The sequence below is a fragment of the Rhinolophus hipposideros genome (genome assembly GCF_964194185.1).
Source record: "Rhinolophus hipposideros genome assembly, chromosome: 2".
Classification (NCBI taxonomy): Eukaryota; Metazoa; Chordata; class Mammalia; order Chiroptera; family Rhinolophidae; genus Rhinolophus; species Rhinolophus hipposideros.
In genome coordinates this window covers 95,438,802-95,456,233 of record NC_138048.1, presented here as the reverse complement: position 1 = coordinate 95,456,233, position 17,432 = coordinate 95,438,802, and the positions used below count along the sequence as shown (strand labels likewise).

General features: G+C 35.2%; 1 protein-coding gene across 3 annotated transcripts in view; it reads left to right on the top strand.

The window, feature by feature from the left end:
• Nucleotides 1-4,751: 4,751 nt before the first annotated feature.
• CYYR1 (cysteine and tyrosine rich 1) overlaps nt 4,752-17,432 on the top strand; it is a 95,101-nt gene continuing 82,420 nt past the window's right edge. The window contains exons 1-3 of one of the 3 annotated variants that reach the window (XM_081074624.1): nt 4,846-5,286; nt 10,373-10,475; nt 11,926-11,982. In XM_081074624.1, coding sequence (XP_080930750.1) covers nt 5,214-5,286; nt 10,373-10,475; nt 11,926-11,982 — 233 coding nt within the window. In that variant the 5' untranslated portion in view covers nt 4,846-5,213. Of the gene's footprint in view, nt 5,287-10,372; nt 10,476-11,925; nt 11,983-17,432 lie in introns of all 3 variants that reach the window. The other 2 variants (XM_081074626.1, XM_081074625.1) reach the window with 2 other exon arrangements.

Here is a 17,432-nt window from a genome sequence, read left to right as displayed (position 1 = left end):
AAATAGCTATTTTTAATGTTTGTATGTACTCTGACCCCCCATCTATGCATTAGCTACAGCTTTAAAAAAAATATCAACTGCCTTGCAATATAATTTATATACAGTAATCATACACATTTTAAGTGTACAGCTAAGTATACAGTTCCATGACTTTGACACATGTATACACCTGAGTAACGGCCATCATTATCAAGATACAGACCATTTCCATCATCCCAAAAAGTTCCCTCATAACCTTCTGTAATCAATTTCCTTTTCCTACCCCTTTCCCTATCATTCATCTGTTTTCTGTCATTATAGATTAATTTCACCTTTTCTAGAATTTCATATAAACAAAATTACACAGTAATTTTTGGCTGGCTTCTTTGCTCAGCATATTGTTACAGAGATTCATCTATGTTGTTGCACATCCCACAAGTTTTATTGTATTGCCAAGCAGTGTTTCATTGTATGAACATAGCACAGTTTATTTATCCATGGGTTATTTCCGGTTTCCCTTTTCCATTTTTCCTTTCAACTATACATCACAAGGACTTTTCCCATCACTTTAAAGTAGTGAATGGTAATAAGAAGGCATGCATACATATACTATGTACGCATCCTAATTCCTTTAACTATTTTATTTCTGTTGGATATGTAAGCTCTTTATCATGATTTAAAATTATAATACAGACTGTCATAAGCATCTTAATAGACTCAGTTATTAATGGAATCTGAGTGAGGAATAGGATTCTTGGACTACAGTCTTTATCTTTCAAAAGTTTAGAAATATTTTCACTTTCTTTTAAATTCCAAGATTCCAAATGAGAAGTCTGATGCCTATTTGATTCTTTCTTAAGTAAACTTTCTTTTATTATATATGAAAATTTATGATTTGAAATTTATACTTGTTCAAATAGGTCTCTGGGATATGTACATATGCATGCCTCTTTTTATAAAAGAAAGTTATTCTTAGAACTCACTCACCATTTTAAATCTAAAAATCCAAATTTTATTATAGCTCAGAATTTTAAAAATAAACTTTGATATTTGTTTCTTCACTTTTGTTTCTTTTAAAACTGCTTTTAGCCTTCACATTATTTCACATCAGTTCTCCTCTGTGTCTTAGTGTTTTTTATATCTTTAGTCATGATTTCTATTTCTTTGTGTTTTCCTCTATGTTGTCAAATATGCTCTCTAGTTGATTTAACAGTCTAAGTTTTTTTTCAGTCTGTGCCCATTTTATAATTTTGTGTGATTTAAAAAATCTCAAATCAAGTTTTATTTTAATTTACAGAAACCCTTTTATGCCCTCTCATGCTGTGTTCTTAAGATTTCTCATTTCATATATATTTGTGTGTACATGTATGTACATATATACATACATTTTTTTCCTTCAAATGTACCACATTTCATTAAAAGGCTTGATATCTTTCTTTGCTTTTGGAAGTCAATTGAGTTAGCTTTCCTATGCACCTGAGTACTTTAAGTTGGAATTTCTTTTGCAGTGGTGACCGGTAGAACAATCTGAGGGGAAGTTTCTTTGGTCTCAAAAGTAAGCTCTGTTGGTGGGATTGCAGATTAGTGCAGCCACTATGGAAAACAGTATGGAGGTATCTCAGGAATCTGAAAATGGAACTACCCTGTGATCCAATAATTCCACTCCTAGGCATCTACCCGGAGAAATCCAAAACTCCAATTCAAAAATCTGTATGTACTCCTATGTTTATTGCAGCACTTTACACAATAGCCAAGATATGGAAACAACCGAAATGCCCATCGGTCGATGACTGGATTAAGAAGCTGTGGTACATTTATACAATGGAGTATTACGCAGCCATAAAGAAGAAAGAAATCTTATCATTTGCAACAACATGGATGGATCTAGAGAACATTATGTTAAGCGAAATAAGTCAGAAAGAGAAAGATAAGTACCATATGATCTCACTTATATGTGGAATCTAAAGAAAAGAATATGTGAATGAACTAATCAGAAACAGTTTTGGGGACACAAAGAAAAAACCGAGAGTTGTTAGATGGGTGTGGGGGGGGGTTGGGGATAAGGGGAAAGGTGAAGGGATTAGGAAGCAGCTGGTAACCACAAGATGGCCTCAGGGTTTTCTGAAAATTAATTTGGGGAACTTATTCAATAATGTTGTAAAGATTTTGTTGGGTATCTGATGGACATGCGTCCTATTTGGGAGACCACCTCAGGGATACTGTGGATACCTGATCATGGCATTGTACACCAGAAGCTAAACATTAATGAATGCCAACTATAATTTTATATATATAATGTGATGGCTCAGTGTGAGGTCGGAGGGATAGTGGATGGGGGGAGGGGGGTTCACAGTGTGAGGGATATAAATGATGAACGTCTAAGTATTACCTTGTCTTGTACACCTGAAACTAATAAATAAATAAATAAATAAATAAATAAATAAATAAATAAATAAATAAAAAGTAAGCTGGGAGAGGTTACTCGGACCAACAGAGTAGCTTCCTATCAGCATCCATGACCACCACTCTCTTCCAGAGCTATGTGCAATAATTGTACAGGAGTACTCTCTCCTCCATTACCAGATACCTGCCCCCACCCCACTCCTTCCCAGCCAGGCTTCTGCATACAGTTTCATTTGCAGAGGCAAACATCTGTCCATTCCAAGAATCCTCAATACCACTTTCTAGCTCTGCAAACTTTGAGTTGCACCTGTACCTCCTTTTAGAACTCAAAATCCTGTATGTTTGAGACTTCCTCCAATTTCCAACTGTTCTCCCAGTTATTTAGAAATTGTCCCCCACCCCCACCCGCAGAATGTTGAGATCAGGTTGAGAGTGACAGAACCTAGTGATGAAGTTTCTCAAAAAACATGGATTAAATGTTTGGATTTTAACCTACAGGCAACAAGAAAGCATTGAGTTTTAAGTAGGTAAATGAATGCGATTAAATCTATATTTTAAGAAGAAATGTTTTAACTTCAGTCTAGGGAATATCCATGGAGGCAAAGAGACTGGTTATAAGGGAGACTCTAAGACCTAGATGGGGGCAGAAATAAAGAATAAAATGCTAACACGTTTGAGTAGTGTTTAGGTGTTCAGTCAGTGGAACTTGGTGATCAACTGTTAGAGCTGGAAGAGAAGGAGAAATTGACCTGAATTCCTGTTGGACTAGGTGGGCCTACACTGAGGCATAAATCACACTAGGGATCTCAGGTTACATTTATTTTGGAGGTGATATATTCCCATCCTCTTATGCCTGTGCAGCAGCATATTTATAGGGATAAATTCTTAGAGGAGATCTAACTAAATTAAACTTCATGTGCATGTGAATTTTTATAGCTATTGACATAGTGCTCTCCTTAAAAAGTTGATTTTTTTTCTCCTCCTTTGGCTGATCTGATACACAGAAAATGTTTCACTATCAATTTGATTTTTATTTTTTTATTTTTTTGGAGTAAGGATGAATGTTCAGAAGACTAGAAGACATATGTATCTGTTAATATACCTGCTCAGTTTTCTGTTGGTTGTCTTCTTTTCCTTCCTGATTTTTTAAGTTCCTTATATATTAAGAAGACCAGGTGTCTGTCTATCCTATGCATTGCAAATATCTTTGCCAGTTAAATGCTTGGCTTATCATATACAGAAAGTATTCATTCTTATGGGCTCAAATTGTTCAATTTTTTTCTTTAGGGTTTCTGAGATATTTTTATAATGCTTAGAAAATATTCTCTATTTCATCATTCTTTAAATGTCATCCTCTCATTCTTTTATCCAATACTTTCATAATTGCACCTTTAAACAAATATTTAATTCATAGAGAACTTATTTTGTTGAAAGGAAGTAAGACTTCACAGATGCCTACTCATGGCCCCAGCACAATTCATTGAGTAACCCATTATTCCCTCCTTTGCTTTAAAATGATACATTTTTTTTAACCATAAATTAAATGTCTCTACATAGCTCTCTGTTTTTTTTGGGGGGGTGGGTTGGGGGGGCGGATTCTCTATTCTGTTACATTGAGCCTATCTAATCTAATGTTAATCAAAACTTTCTAAATTATTGTGATATTATAATTTATTTAATATCTGTTGAGGCTTATCCCATTCACTGTCGTTTTTTAATAGATATTCTTACATGTTTATTCTCTATGTAAACTTTAGAAACAGATTGGTTTGAAAAAAATCATGTTGATATTTTTATTGAGTTCAGTTTAATTCCCAGATTTATAGATTTTGGGAAACTTATCTTTATATAGTTTATTATTTTTAGTCAACAGAAGTCTCTATTTATTTATTTGTCTTTTACTCCTTCATGCATATAACATAACTTTCTGATTTTTAATTGCGTGAAAGAAAACTATTGTTTTTTAGTTACTCAACTCTAGTTAAGAGCTCTATAGTTGATTCTCTTTGATTTTCCATATATACACGAATATCATTTACAAATAATTTTGCCTCCAATTTTTATAATTTTATTTTCTTGCTCTTGTCTAACTGCATTGTCCAGTAACTCCATGACAGTGTTCAATAATAGTGATGATAGTTGTTCAATCTTGTTTTGTTTTTTCTGACTTTACTGAAATTTTGGGGGGGGGTGTTTAACAAATAACAAACTTTTTGTCAGCTTCCAGTAAGACGCCATGTACTGTATCTGTAATTTCCATTCCCCTGGGTTTCTTTGTCCAGTACCTTCCACCCTGAAAATTTCGTCGATTTGTTTACAGATAAAAAAAGTAAGGTTCTTCTTCATCTATTGCTTCAAAACGGGGGGGCGAGGGGGGGAGCGGAAGAGTGAAGGGCAAGGTGAAAAAGCAGCTTGCTAAACCCCGTAGCAAACGGTTAGAAAAGGTTCCTTCAGGAGAGGGACGTGCTCCCAGAGATCGATGGCAAAAGCGCAGCGTGGGGAGGAGTCGGGCCACCCCACCCCCAGCCCACGTCGGGGCCACCGGCAGAGATGAAACGTGAGCCCCGCGGCGGCCCAGGACTCGGGCACCGCCGCCGGGTCCGCTGCACGAGCGCCACCGCCGGAGACAAAGGGACGCGGCCGCCGGGCTCCCCTCGCAGGCTTCCGGGGCAATGGCCCGCTCTCCGCGCGACCCCCCTCTCGGGAGCGCAGCTCTCTCCATCTGACCGCCCCCACCCCCTTCCCGTTCCGGGCTCTCCCCTCACGCGCAGCCCTGGCTCTCGTCTCTCGGTCCCTCTGTCCTGGTGCGCAACCTCGGGCCACCGGCGTGGATGGACGCGCCGAAGCTGCCCGTGTGTCCAGGGGTCTTGCTTTCGAAGTTGGTCCTGCTCTTCGTCTACGCAGGTCGGTGACCTTGGACGGCGGGAGAAGGGAACAGGCTGGGGGCTGCGTTTGGGGGACAGCGCGGACGCTGCGGTTCGGGCGGGACTCGCCGGGACCTTCGTGGCAGCGCGAAGGCCGTGTGGTTCCGGCGGGGCCAGCAACCCTGGGCTGGACCTCCACGCGGTTCTGTTCTGTTCCTCTCCTTTACCGTGTCCTTTTCCCCTATCTTTTCTTTTTCCTTTCTGTCTCCGCAAAGCAACGTGGAAACCTCAATCCCACATTTAGGGAATTCGCGTAAAATGTATCCAACCGTTTCCACGACTCAGGAATCTGGGCGAGAGGGCGAAAGCTAAGGAGTGGGCGGAAAGCGTTTTCACAAAACACCTGAAGTTCAGAGGTATCGCTGGAGTTTTCAAATAAACTAATGGGGGTCACTTTTCCATTTCAGTACAGGCTCCTGACTGCCCTCCATCCCCACATTCTGAATATTCCGGCTATTCCCTTTTGGAAATAAAAAGCCTTAGACTTTTGTTTTTATTTTCTAGACGATGATTCTCAAGTGTGCTAGACTGGGCAATGGGATGCTTTGAGGCAAACGTAAGGTTTTTGAGAGGCACAAATTCACCCAGAGTCTATCCGTTCTTTGATTTAGTTAAGCACATGTTTATAGGTGCATGACATCTCATTTCCTTTCTCCTAATTACTCTTAGGGAGAATTGCTAATAATTGACGGAGCAAAGCGCTTTTCTAGTCTTGTGCTTAATATGGAGCCAAATGATGTGGCCTCCCATTGATCACTCACAAAGTTAATTACACATGTGGTTTTGTATCTGTTTCTTATTCACAAAGCAAGCTAAAAAGCAAAGTTCTTGGCAAAATGTTTTCATGTCTCTAATTTCATGTAACAAAAACTGTAGGTTGGTACCCGTGACCTTGCAATGCTAAATTTATGTATAGTACTGTGATTTACCTTGTCATGTTTGTAAAGATACTACAACTGAAGTGAAGACCTTCTTCAACATTGTTACCTGAACAGAGAAAGAACTGAGTTTCTCTTTCATCCTTGCCAGAAATGAGTCCCAATAACTTCTATAGAAATTTTCAATCTGTTTATTAAAATGCAAACTAGTGGTTTCTAGAAGTTATTTTAAAGATTTGTATCATAGGGAAAATGCTGACATTCAAATGCAGAAATTCATAAATGTGGGAAAAGTACTTCCTATTTAATGAGGAGAATCCACATTCTGATCTGTTTATACTTATTCCTTTTACTTAAATCATACAAGGTTTTCAGCTGTTGAGGGACTAACAGGATCAACAGCATTACTATTAGTTTTATATTAAAATATCTTTAATAGTCTGTTTGAAGCAATGGTAATTCTTTCCACCTCCTCTATTTATCAAAAGAATACAAAAATAAGAAAATAGAACACAGCAAATAAAACTTTAAGGCCCTTACTTGCCCTTACTCAACCACACCATTGCACAACTTTTTCTTATTCTGTCATCTGTTTTATCCTTTATGGTAAACAGAAAGTTTCTAATTTGCACAGAGGCCATCCTCTACGTCTTATCTAGGAGATAAAGTAGGCCCATTACTCGTTCTAAGTATAAAAGACTGTGAGGTAGGAGAGGTACAATCATGTGCCATAGGTGTTCGAAGGAGGGGACCTTATTGCTAGCTTAGGAATGTAAGATGATGGCTGTTTGCTCAGAGACTTACCAAACACCTGGCCCGTAAATGGCGCTCAGTAAATATTTGCTCAGAAAAATTGAATTGAGGAAGACTTTTAAACTAGACCTTTGCAGGACATAGGAGATGGAATAGGACATAGTGTGAACAAAGGCAAAACCCAGGAGATGTCATGTATAAAAATAGATCATTCAGTTTAGTCGGAACTAAGAAATACAGTTGGAAAGGAGGATTGGGGTGAAATGGGAGCACACTGCAGAAATAAAAAATAGTTCAGACACCCTGGGACAAAAATGTAAGTAGATGCACTGTCCATAACCTGAATTATTTTCCCCAAAGCAAGTGCATTGAATTCATGTTCCCTTTGTTAAGGAAATAAGAGCAAGGTTTCTATACCTGAAGCATCATATTGTGCTGTCACTTTGGGAAAGAGACTCAAGGAAGTGTTTATATTATTATCCACTCCCACTGTAGGCCACAAAGACAGGATTTGGCCAAGGTTCTGCCTTCCTGGCCTCACCACTGACTTGTGTCCCCTCCCTTTCCTTCCCCTTGTATCCTTAGCTTAGAAGAACTATTTGTGAGCCAAGTGCTTGGAGCCAGCCGCTCTTTTCCTGTACTACATACTCCTTGTGGTGGGGTCAGGGGCGGCAGGCTTCTTCCAGATCATGCCTTTAATTCAAGCCATCAAAGAAAATCTGAACAGTCTAATTATCAAGGATATTAACTTGAATATTACAAGTAATATTATTGATTTTCTGAAGAGAATTGGAACGTTCCATTCTTTTACAAGGGGAAAAACGCTCCTGTATCATCCAACCTCTGATCGTCATAGAATTATACTCAAAGAAACTGGAGAAAGCAACTACAACATCAAAATAAGCTTTGAGGTGGAAACCTCAGTTTGTAAATGTGATTGTGGATCTATTTGCCGTGCTATTAAATCTGCCTTTTTCAGTCTTTTAATTCTGGGAAGTAGACAAGAGCGCTGGAAAATGCCATAAAAATAATGAACAATGTGGGATACAATCTCTAGATGTTTGCTGCAGGTAAAATCCAGCTTCTTGGCTGCAAGATATTGGGCTTGGTTTCCTGTAACATTGGCTCAAAATATTTTGATAACACCATGTCCTTATAATAATAGTAATGAGAGTACAATAGTAGTAATTGAATCTTTGATATTCATGGAGCCCTTAATAAGATATCACTGTTTAAACATCAAAATTAACTTATTTTCTAAGAAAATATACTCTCATACTTAGGCAAGTTCTTTTGACAATTATGGAATCATCTGTGATCTGAAACCATAGTATCTACAGTTACATTGATTCCATTTGAGGAATCTTTTATTTTATTTTAAATTAAAACATCACACTTTTCTAGTCATGAAAAACAGAGTGGTTAAAGTATTCAAAAATTGAAATATGATGGGCATTGCATTGTGACCACTTTTAAAAGAAGCTTATAACCAAAGCTTATTTAGGAAAAATGGTAACTACAGTATTGCTTATTTGCAAGTTAGGCCAGTTCATTACTTCTTTTAATAAATATTTTTGAGCTTCTATTTTGTGCCAGGTACCGTTGAATCGTCAAACAACTTTCTCCATGTACTCTTCCCACCAACTTTTATGCACTTTAATCTTTGGACGTCTTGGCCTCCCACTCAAGATATATTTACTTTAAAATAAACTTTGTACATGTTTCTAACAACAACAACAACAAATAAAGATTATCGTCCTGGGCATCATTTTAAAGGCACCTCATTGCCTACATACACACTGGTTGTCTTTCCTGCTTCCTCAGAATAAGTGGGGCATCAGCTCCCCCACTATCTGAATGGCTGTCAATGGCATTTAAGAGCATGAAGCTAACATCCCTGCTAAGTGCTTGAGATAACTGACGACTTTAAATATTTGAATTAATTAAACAGTACAAAAACTGAAAGCTATAGACATTCACTGGGAAAATGATAAAATAAATAGTCTGAGAAATTGTTATGTACTCTATAAAAAGCGTACACTATCAATAAATCATTAGATTGTATTTCTGTCATCAAAATTTACAAGTAGATTTAAGTCAAGTTACTGCAGTTTACAAAGGTAATTATTTCCCCCTCTCATTTCTTCTTATCACATCCCAGAAGAAAACATTAAGGTTTGTTAATTAATGAGGTAGAAATAAAATTGAGGGAAAGAAAATATGGACTTGTACAAAGACCATGCATTACTGATAAAGGTGAACGAATTCTGCTACCTTTTGACCACATCCTTTATAAAAAATAATCTTGGCTGGGAGGTGATTTAAAAGCAAAATCTAAATTTTCCTTTCTAGATAAATCAATTGCATGAACATGTAGATAAATATAACATCTTGTACTTTTGTTATGACTTTAGCGAGAAAACAAAAGTCTTATATAATTTAGATAATAGTTGACATTACCTTCAGAAATTGAGTTGGAAAGGCTTATTTTGTGATTCTTGAACATGTAACTTAAATTATTAGACTATACTTAATATTTTCATAATCGTGTACTTGAAACTCACATATCCATTATAATTTATACCACTGATTGGAACTAAATGGTAACCTTAACTTGTTAAACATTAGTTATTTGGGTGGAATAAAGAATTTTTAAAAGCCAGGGTAATTTTTATTCAGCATTTTTGGTATAATTTTCCTTGCCAAAGACATATGAAAAAAAAGACAATAATTTGGTTTTGTTAGCTCCAATGTGTCCTTTTTTAATCAGAAAATAACTTTCCCCCTTTACATAGTGCTATTTCATAGCTTATTGATTCTTAAATCTGACAGTAAATAAATTCTTAATTATTCATAAGTTAATTATATAGGGGAACTTATCTTCCAATCCAAATGGATTGACAAAATATGCAGACTCATTTGTGTTACCATATGGAGGCAAACTGATTATCAAGGTAAAAAATGGTAGAAGAAGAAAAGCATATAATGCATTGTCCTAAAAAATACACATTTTTAAAAATTATCTCCAGTTGACATTATTCATGTCAATAACACTTTCCATTAGGTAAAGTTAATTGACAGTGAAATCCAAAGACTTTATCATTTACAAATTATTATAAGAACTCAGTTGACAAATTGAATGACTGATTAGTTGGATCATCCATTCCTGCCTTCATTGTCCATTCAACTCTGACTATTAATTATGGTGCTTGATGCAGGTGATTCAAAGAATGATCTTTGACTTTTCTAGCTTTATGTCTAACAGGGAAGGAAGACTAACTTATATGCTTACAAATGATTTAGATTCTGAGTAAAAGGAAAATCTAAATGCACTAAAGAGTGGTTGTTGCCCAGATAAGGTATGGAATGGAATAATTTTTCATGAAGCTGTGATTTCAGAACTGTAATTGGATTTATGTGGTTTTAATTTTATAGATGATTGCCTTGCTCAGTGTGGCAATGACTGCAGATCTTACTGCTGTGATGGGACCACGCCTTACTGTTGCTCCTACTACGCCTATATTGGGAATATCCTCTCGTGAGTATCGGTCAAATTTGACAACATCAATTCTCTTTTCCTTGCCCAGTTATGTTTTCAAAAAGTACTAAGTTATAGGTCTAGGTAAGAAATTTTAAGAGTGGCTATTGACATAAAATCTTTACCAGAGATACTGAATACTCAATAGATACTAAATAGATAGTGATCTAGTACGTTATTTGACAAAATGTGCAGATTAATATACACAATAACTTGCCTTTATTAGAAGGAAGTTAAAAGAGATACCCTTTTATTGCTTATATAATAATAACAATGTTTTATTGTTTTATAACAATGTTTTAAGTAGATCGCATTCATAGTATTGATCTTTTTTAACATTGTAAATTATGTTTTTTGTCTTCTTTGTTGAAGGATTTATAAGTTAGAATTTGTCATTTAATTATGACCAGTTTATTTTATCATCCATGTATTTGTCTAACTCATCCAGTAGATATCAGGGAAAAGACACATTATGAATAAGAAAACACTTGAGATATGAAATGTCAATTTCCTACATGATGCAAATAAAGCAACTTCAGGAAACAGATTTAGAACCCAAGATAGGCTAGACATCAGCAATGGAAAGTAATACCCAACTACAAAAAGCAATGAGACATACACACTTAGAATGCGTTAAACATTTCTCCGTAGCAAATTAAATATTTATTTTAGAGATGCTTCTGGGCAAAGGGAAATGGAGAAGCAGAAACTTCCTTCAGGGTTGCATAGCATGTCTACAAAATGTACAACTCTCTGTTCCTCTCCTCAGACCTCCAAGTGGAGAAATTAAAGGTAGGGAATTAGGAACATAAGACTGTTCTGAGTCAAAAATCACCCGTGGCTTTCAGATAGTGGCAAGAGTCTAGCCTCTGTTCTTCTTAGTTTTTTATTTTTCAAGTGAACCTTAGGATGATTTGGGAACTGTTCTGTTGTGGCTTAGCTCATGCCTTAAAGGCTTAAGTGGAACCAGGGATGATTAGGCACAAAAACAGGTCCATTGAGACACCTTATAAATCATTCTTCATTTCCTGAGAATAGAAAACCTGGTATGATACAAACAGTCTAGAATCAAAGCTGAAGCTGATGTTAGAGACCATGTCTCTCTGAATAATACCAAAAAGAATCATACTTCAGGATCCTCTTGCAGTCTATTATGACTATGTAAGAAATGCCATGCTCTCACAAAGATTGATGAGTGGATCTTAAGTGTTCTTTGAAATGCAAATAAACTCTAAACAAAATGTTTGAATTGTTTTGTATGGACGATTTGGTGGAAAAGAAATGAAGTCTTTTCCTTACATTACAACACAAGGGTCAGTGTGATAGTTACAGGAATTAATCTGCTCAGAATACCTGAACTATAAATACAAAATGATGTTTCACGTATGTCACTTCACACTTTTAAAGTAATTTAAAATTCATTTTGACTAAATTCCAATTTTATTTCTAGTGGTCTCCCCATGCCAGATGCTGCCAGTCCAGGTAGATGTGTGAATGGGCCCAGCAGGTATTATAGAGTGATTCTGTAGTTCTTTGATCCTCTGGCTCCCAAACCAGTTCCCTATTCACTAACTACTTCATGGTGTGGGCAGTGCCGTTATTTCTCACCTTATAACTACCTCCATCCTGGTAAATATATGTACAAGACATAAAATTACTTACTAATCATAAAACTTTAAAAATTTTAAATTTATAGGTGTGCTTTATAAGTTTTATATTTCCAATCAGATTCACATTTTTATGGTACGTATTCTAGGTCTTTAATGTCACCACTTGGTCAAAGTAAAGAATTAGTTGAGTTGATACATTTATCTGGATTATTAGGGCTGTATACTTGTAATGTTTGAAAAACACATTATTGTGTTGATTGGGGGAAATAAACACGGATGGTATTATATTTCAGGCAGTTAAAACTGAATTTTCTGTTCAAAATAGAAATCACTGAGTAAATCCATTGGTAAACAATTCTTACGGGGGAGAAAGGAGGTGGGGTTAACGTGTTTTCCCTACTGGATAAAAAAGAATACATTTTCAGGATTTCCAGTTATTGTTTAAGATTTGAAAAGAGTTCTTAACTCCACCCAAAGCTTTTTTTTTGTAAGTTGGGTTGAGGGTTGAGAGAAAAAGAAAATCATTGCAAGAATGCTTATGAAAGTTCTTTCATGCACATATTTTCAAATATTGCTATTTTGGATCTCATAAACCATACTTCCTCTCTTCCAAGCATCCGGACACATTTTTAGTATAAAGCAATTTTAATCATCTTAACAGAAAATTAAATGTTTGTGGTTATCAGACAAGTAATAAAGAAAGCAATAAACACAATAGAATGTTATGTATCCTAAATGAAAAGTTTTATAAATCGGTCATAATTTGTTTTCTATTTTTGTCTGTTTAAAAATAGAAAATATCTTGGCTCAGTTTAAAATGAGCTAAAAAGAATACAAAACACAATTTGGTTATTCTATGCTGTTCATAAATGGTAAGGAAGCTACACTTGATCCTGGTGGCTGAGGCCTCTCCTGTCACCTTAAAAATACTCAGAGCAGACATGTTTATCCCTTTATTCTGTTTTCTTCAACTCTCCTTTTTGTTTTGCAAAGTGACCATTAAGACTCATTTTTGAAGAGATTACAAGAGCTAACTTTCAATTTACCTTTCAGTTGGAAAGTCTTTTACTTTTTCGATATTTTACCTGAATATGAAGTAACTTTGACAAATTCAGATTCTCCTTCTCCCTTCTTTCCTTTTCCGCTCAGGAATTTTAAAATGTTCTTGTGTCTCATGAAGAAACTTAAAAAAAAATACTTTTAAAATAGCATATCTACCTTTTTTAATTGAGATATAATTCACATGTAACATTATATTAGTTTCAGGTGTATAAGATCATGATTCAATATTTGCATATATTGCAAAATGACCACCACAATAAGTCTATTTAACATACCTATTTAAAATAGCGTATCTGTTTTTGATCGTTATGGTCAAAATTGATGACTTCAACGTAGAAAAATAATAGTATCATTTTCCAGAATTTAAGGATCATTTCACTGAAGTCAACATATTCTATGCAATCAGTTACTTGTCAATAATTGAGTGCCCATAACCAGGGCAGCACTGAGCTACATCCTGGGACCCAAAGATGAGTAAGTGATGTACCCTGACCTCTAGGATCTTGCAATCTAATAAGGAAGAGAATGTAGACCAATAATTCTAATTCGATGATCTAGTCTATGAAGTGTTATTGGAGAAAACAGCTAAGTGTGTGTGTGTGTGTGTGTGTGTGTGTGTGTGTGTGTGTGTGTTTAAAAAGAAATGTTTAGAGAAAGCCTCATTAACATGAAAATTGAACAGAGGTTTGAAGGAAGAGTAGATATTTACATAAATGGACGCTGAAGAAAGGGAAGTGCATTGCAGACAGAGAGACTCTTGCTTATAAAGGCAAAGATATACGAAAGGAAATAATCAATTGGAGAAAATCCATGTTGTTCAGTGTTGCTAATGAGGTAGGGATAAATTCTGAATATAACATACAAATAGGTAGGTAAGACAAAAGAAAAGTTTTTACTTTTTCATACTTTCATTGTAGATTACATACATTTATTGGTCGTGCCTAACACAACTGAAAAAAATAATTCAATATTTTCCTGGAAATAAGATAGCTGGTTGAAATAAACATTGAGAACCATTTATGAACCATTGAACCAGGATATGTGACCTTGAAATTTTTTCTACATTTTTGTTCACAAGAATAACTACCCGAAGAGTAGAAGCCTCAATATGTTTGAAAATGAGAATTGGGCCAATTCAAGAAGTAAACAATTTCTCATCAAATTGTTTCAAAAACATTTCATTCAGCCACTGTTCTCCATGGAAGACAAACATATGTGATGAATATGGAAAGGGATATTTCAATTTTTGCTGCTGATGAAATTGAATTGCCATTCCCTAGAGAAAGGGTCCAGGGTAAAAATGTGGTTTGTAGAGAAGTCTTTAGAATTGGTATAATTCAAGGGAAGAGAAGGTGCAGTTGAGTCTAATTACTGTTAGACTTTATTGAAAATGAAGGTAAGCGGTTCTGTGAGAAAGAGAATACCTGTAATTGAACAATATTGAATAAGAACCAATAATGACTGGGTTGGACTTAGTGAGCCAGATGACAAGATGTAAGATTTAATCCTTACTCCAAAATAGATTTTTGCTTTTCCAGTTTGCCTTTGTAAAATGCAGATCTGTCTAGGGATTCTTCAGAGCTCCATCTGGCCAACACAAAATCCCCACAGGGAAAAACCAAGAGGAAGAACTAATAATGGAAATCCTGGTGGGATTAAGTTTCCTTTCTTCTAAATGAATTGTGAAAGATGTATTGCCTACAGCCTTGCAAAGACAGCTAATAAATATCACAGATGTGATTTTAGAGCCATGTTACACAGGAAAGCAAAACTGAGTTAAAAGATAAAGGTTTCATATTTTCAAATGGCACTTGAAGTCTGCTTATTAAGTAGCTGAGCATTCTGAATAAAACACATGAGACTATTCACGTGACAGAAGTATAATGCATTTTGAAAGGACTTTGGCATTGGTAAAAACATCACTTAAATTAATTAAATTTAAATATTCTTAGCACTTAGATACAGAAAAAACACTTCTGAATAGTACATACTAAGCAAATCAAAGTTTGTGGGAGTCTTATTTTTGTTTTGGTAATGACACAAAGATAAATAACTAATATGGTGTTAAAATAAATTGACGTTGATTTAAAGTGTAACAAATTATGTTTCATATACAAAGAAAGTCAGTGTTGCTCAGGAGACATATTGACATTTTATGGGTTACTTTATTAAGAACAAATATAAATGTGTAGATGTCTAAAACTTTCTCAGTCAAATCTATATTCTATTCAATCATAATTACCTTTGTAAATTAAGCTTAATTGTCAGAAACATAATTTGTATTTAGGAAGTAATAAATGAAGTTTTTAGAGCAGACTCTCAGCAATTCATTTGTATAAATATATACAGAGATATTCTATGTTCTACACCAGGTACTGGGGGATACAGTCATGAATCAAGCATGGTTTCTGCCCTTGCATTGCTTATAAGTTGCTAGGGAACACAAAACTATAACTAAATAGTTTAATCTACTGGGGAAAGCACAAAATGCAGTGGAATCAGAGAAGGGAGCTTTTAGTCCAATTTTAGGGTTCTGGGAAGACTTCTTGAAAGAGTAATTCTAAGATCAACCTCAAATGTAAAAAACAGTTGATAAAATTCATCACTGAAAGTTGAAAGAAAACACTTAGCAAACTAGGAATAGAGAAGAAAAGTTTTAACCTAATATCTAAAACAAAAACAAAACACCCTACTTCAAGCACCATACTAAGGGTCCAATGTTATAACCCTTCTCTTTAAAGGCAACTGTAAGACAAGTTAGCATCTAGTTCCACTTCTACTCAGCATTCTACTGTCTCAGTCAGTATAACCAATGAGACACATTAAAAAGAGGTAATAAGAATTGGAAAGGAAGAAACTAAATTGTTATTATTTGCAAATGATATGATTCGGCAATTGTATACTCCTCAAACTATAAAAACAAATAAGAGAATTCATCAAGATTGCAGGATAGAAGATCAGTGTACAAAAATTAGTGCATTCCTATATATTAGCAACACTTAGAAAATGTAATATATATGTGTGTACACAAATCTCATTTACAACATCAAAAACTATAAGATACCCAGTGAGAAATCCAATAATAATATATGCATGGCAGTTATGGAGCAATATAATTACATAAAAATTTCAAGGGATGAAAGAAAGAACTAAAGAAATTAAAAGATACACTGTATTGTAGGAATACTGTAAGGATGTCAACACTGGGATATGCGGATTCTTTTTTGAACTACATTCAAATTCAATGCAATTCTAATCAAAATCTACAGGACCGTTTTTTTTTTTGTTGTTGAGTTTGCCATACTGAGATTAAAATTTGTGTGGGACAGTAAAGGATATAGAGAAAAGAAGACAGTTATGAAAAAGAACAAAGTGGTAAGAGTTTGTTCTAATAATTTTAGAGACACTTAAGATTATCGTAAAGTTATAGAACATAAATTGTGTGATATTAACAGATAAACTGATAGAATATAGAGCTTAGAAATTAACTCTTGTATATATGGGAACTTAGGTAACAGAGATGGCATTTCAAACCAGTGAAGGTGGATAGATTATTTAATAAATGATGCTGAGACAATTAGTTAACCTCGTAGGTAAACATTAAACTATGTCATTCCATCACATTATACCCCAAAATCTACTCCAATTGGACCAATTACGTAAGTGCAAGAAGCAAACACAACTTTTTAAAGGGGAGAGAATGGCATTATGGTATCAGGAAAGGAAACATTTCTAAAATAAAAGATAAAAAGCAGAAACAATAAAACCACTAAAACAACTGAAAAACCAATAAAACTAAAACCACTGAACTGTATATTTTAAAATGGCGAAATGTATGATAGGAGAATTATATCTCAATGAAATTTTTTAAATATAGAAAGCAACCGAATTCCACAGATAAAGTGTAAGGCAAATGTCCCACTTGGAAAAGATATTTGCAATTATAAATACCTATATAGTTGTAATTTATATAATTCATAGAAGATTAGTATCTAGAATGGCTCAACAGGAAAATGCACATTGTATGTGCAGAAAAAAAAAAGTGATAGAGCGGAAACCTGGAAAGACAGTAAAGGTTTGGAAGTCATTCCACCTGGCTAGCTAAAGCAGGGAAATGCAATACCATCTCACAGCTGTCAGACTGGCAATGCTCAGTAAATCTGATAGCACCAAGAAGTCGGCCAAGGTGAAGGGGAGTTCACACTGCTGGTGGGAGAATATACAGTTAGAAACTCTTGGAGAGCAATTTGACCACGTGCAGTAAAGATGAAGATGGACGTCCTTT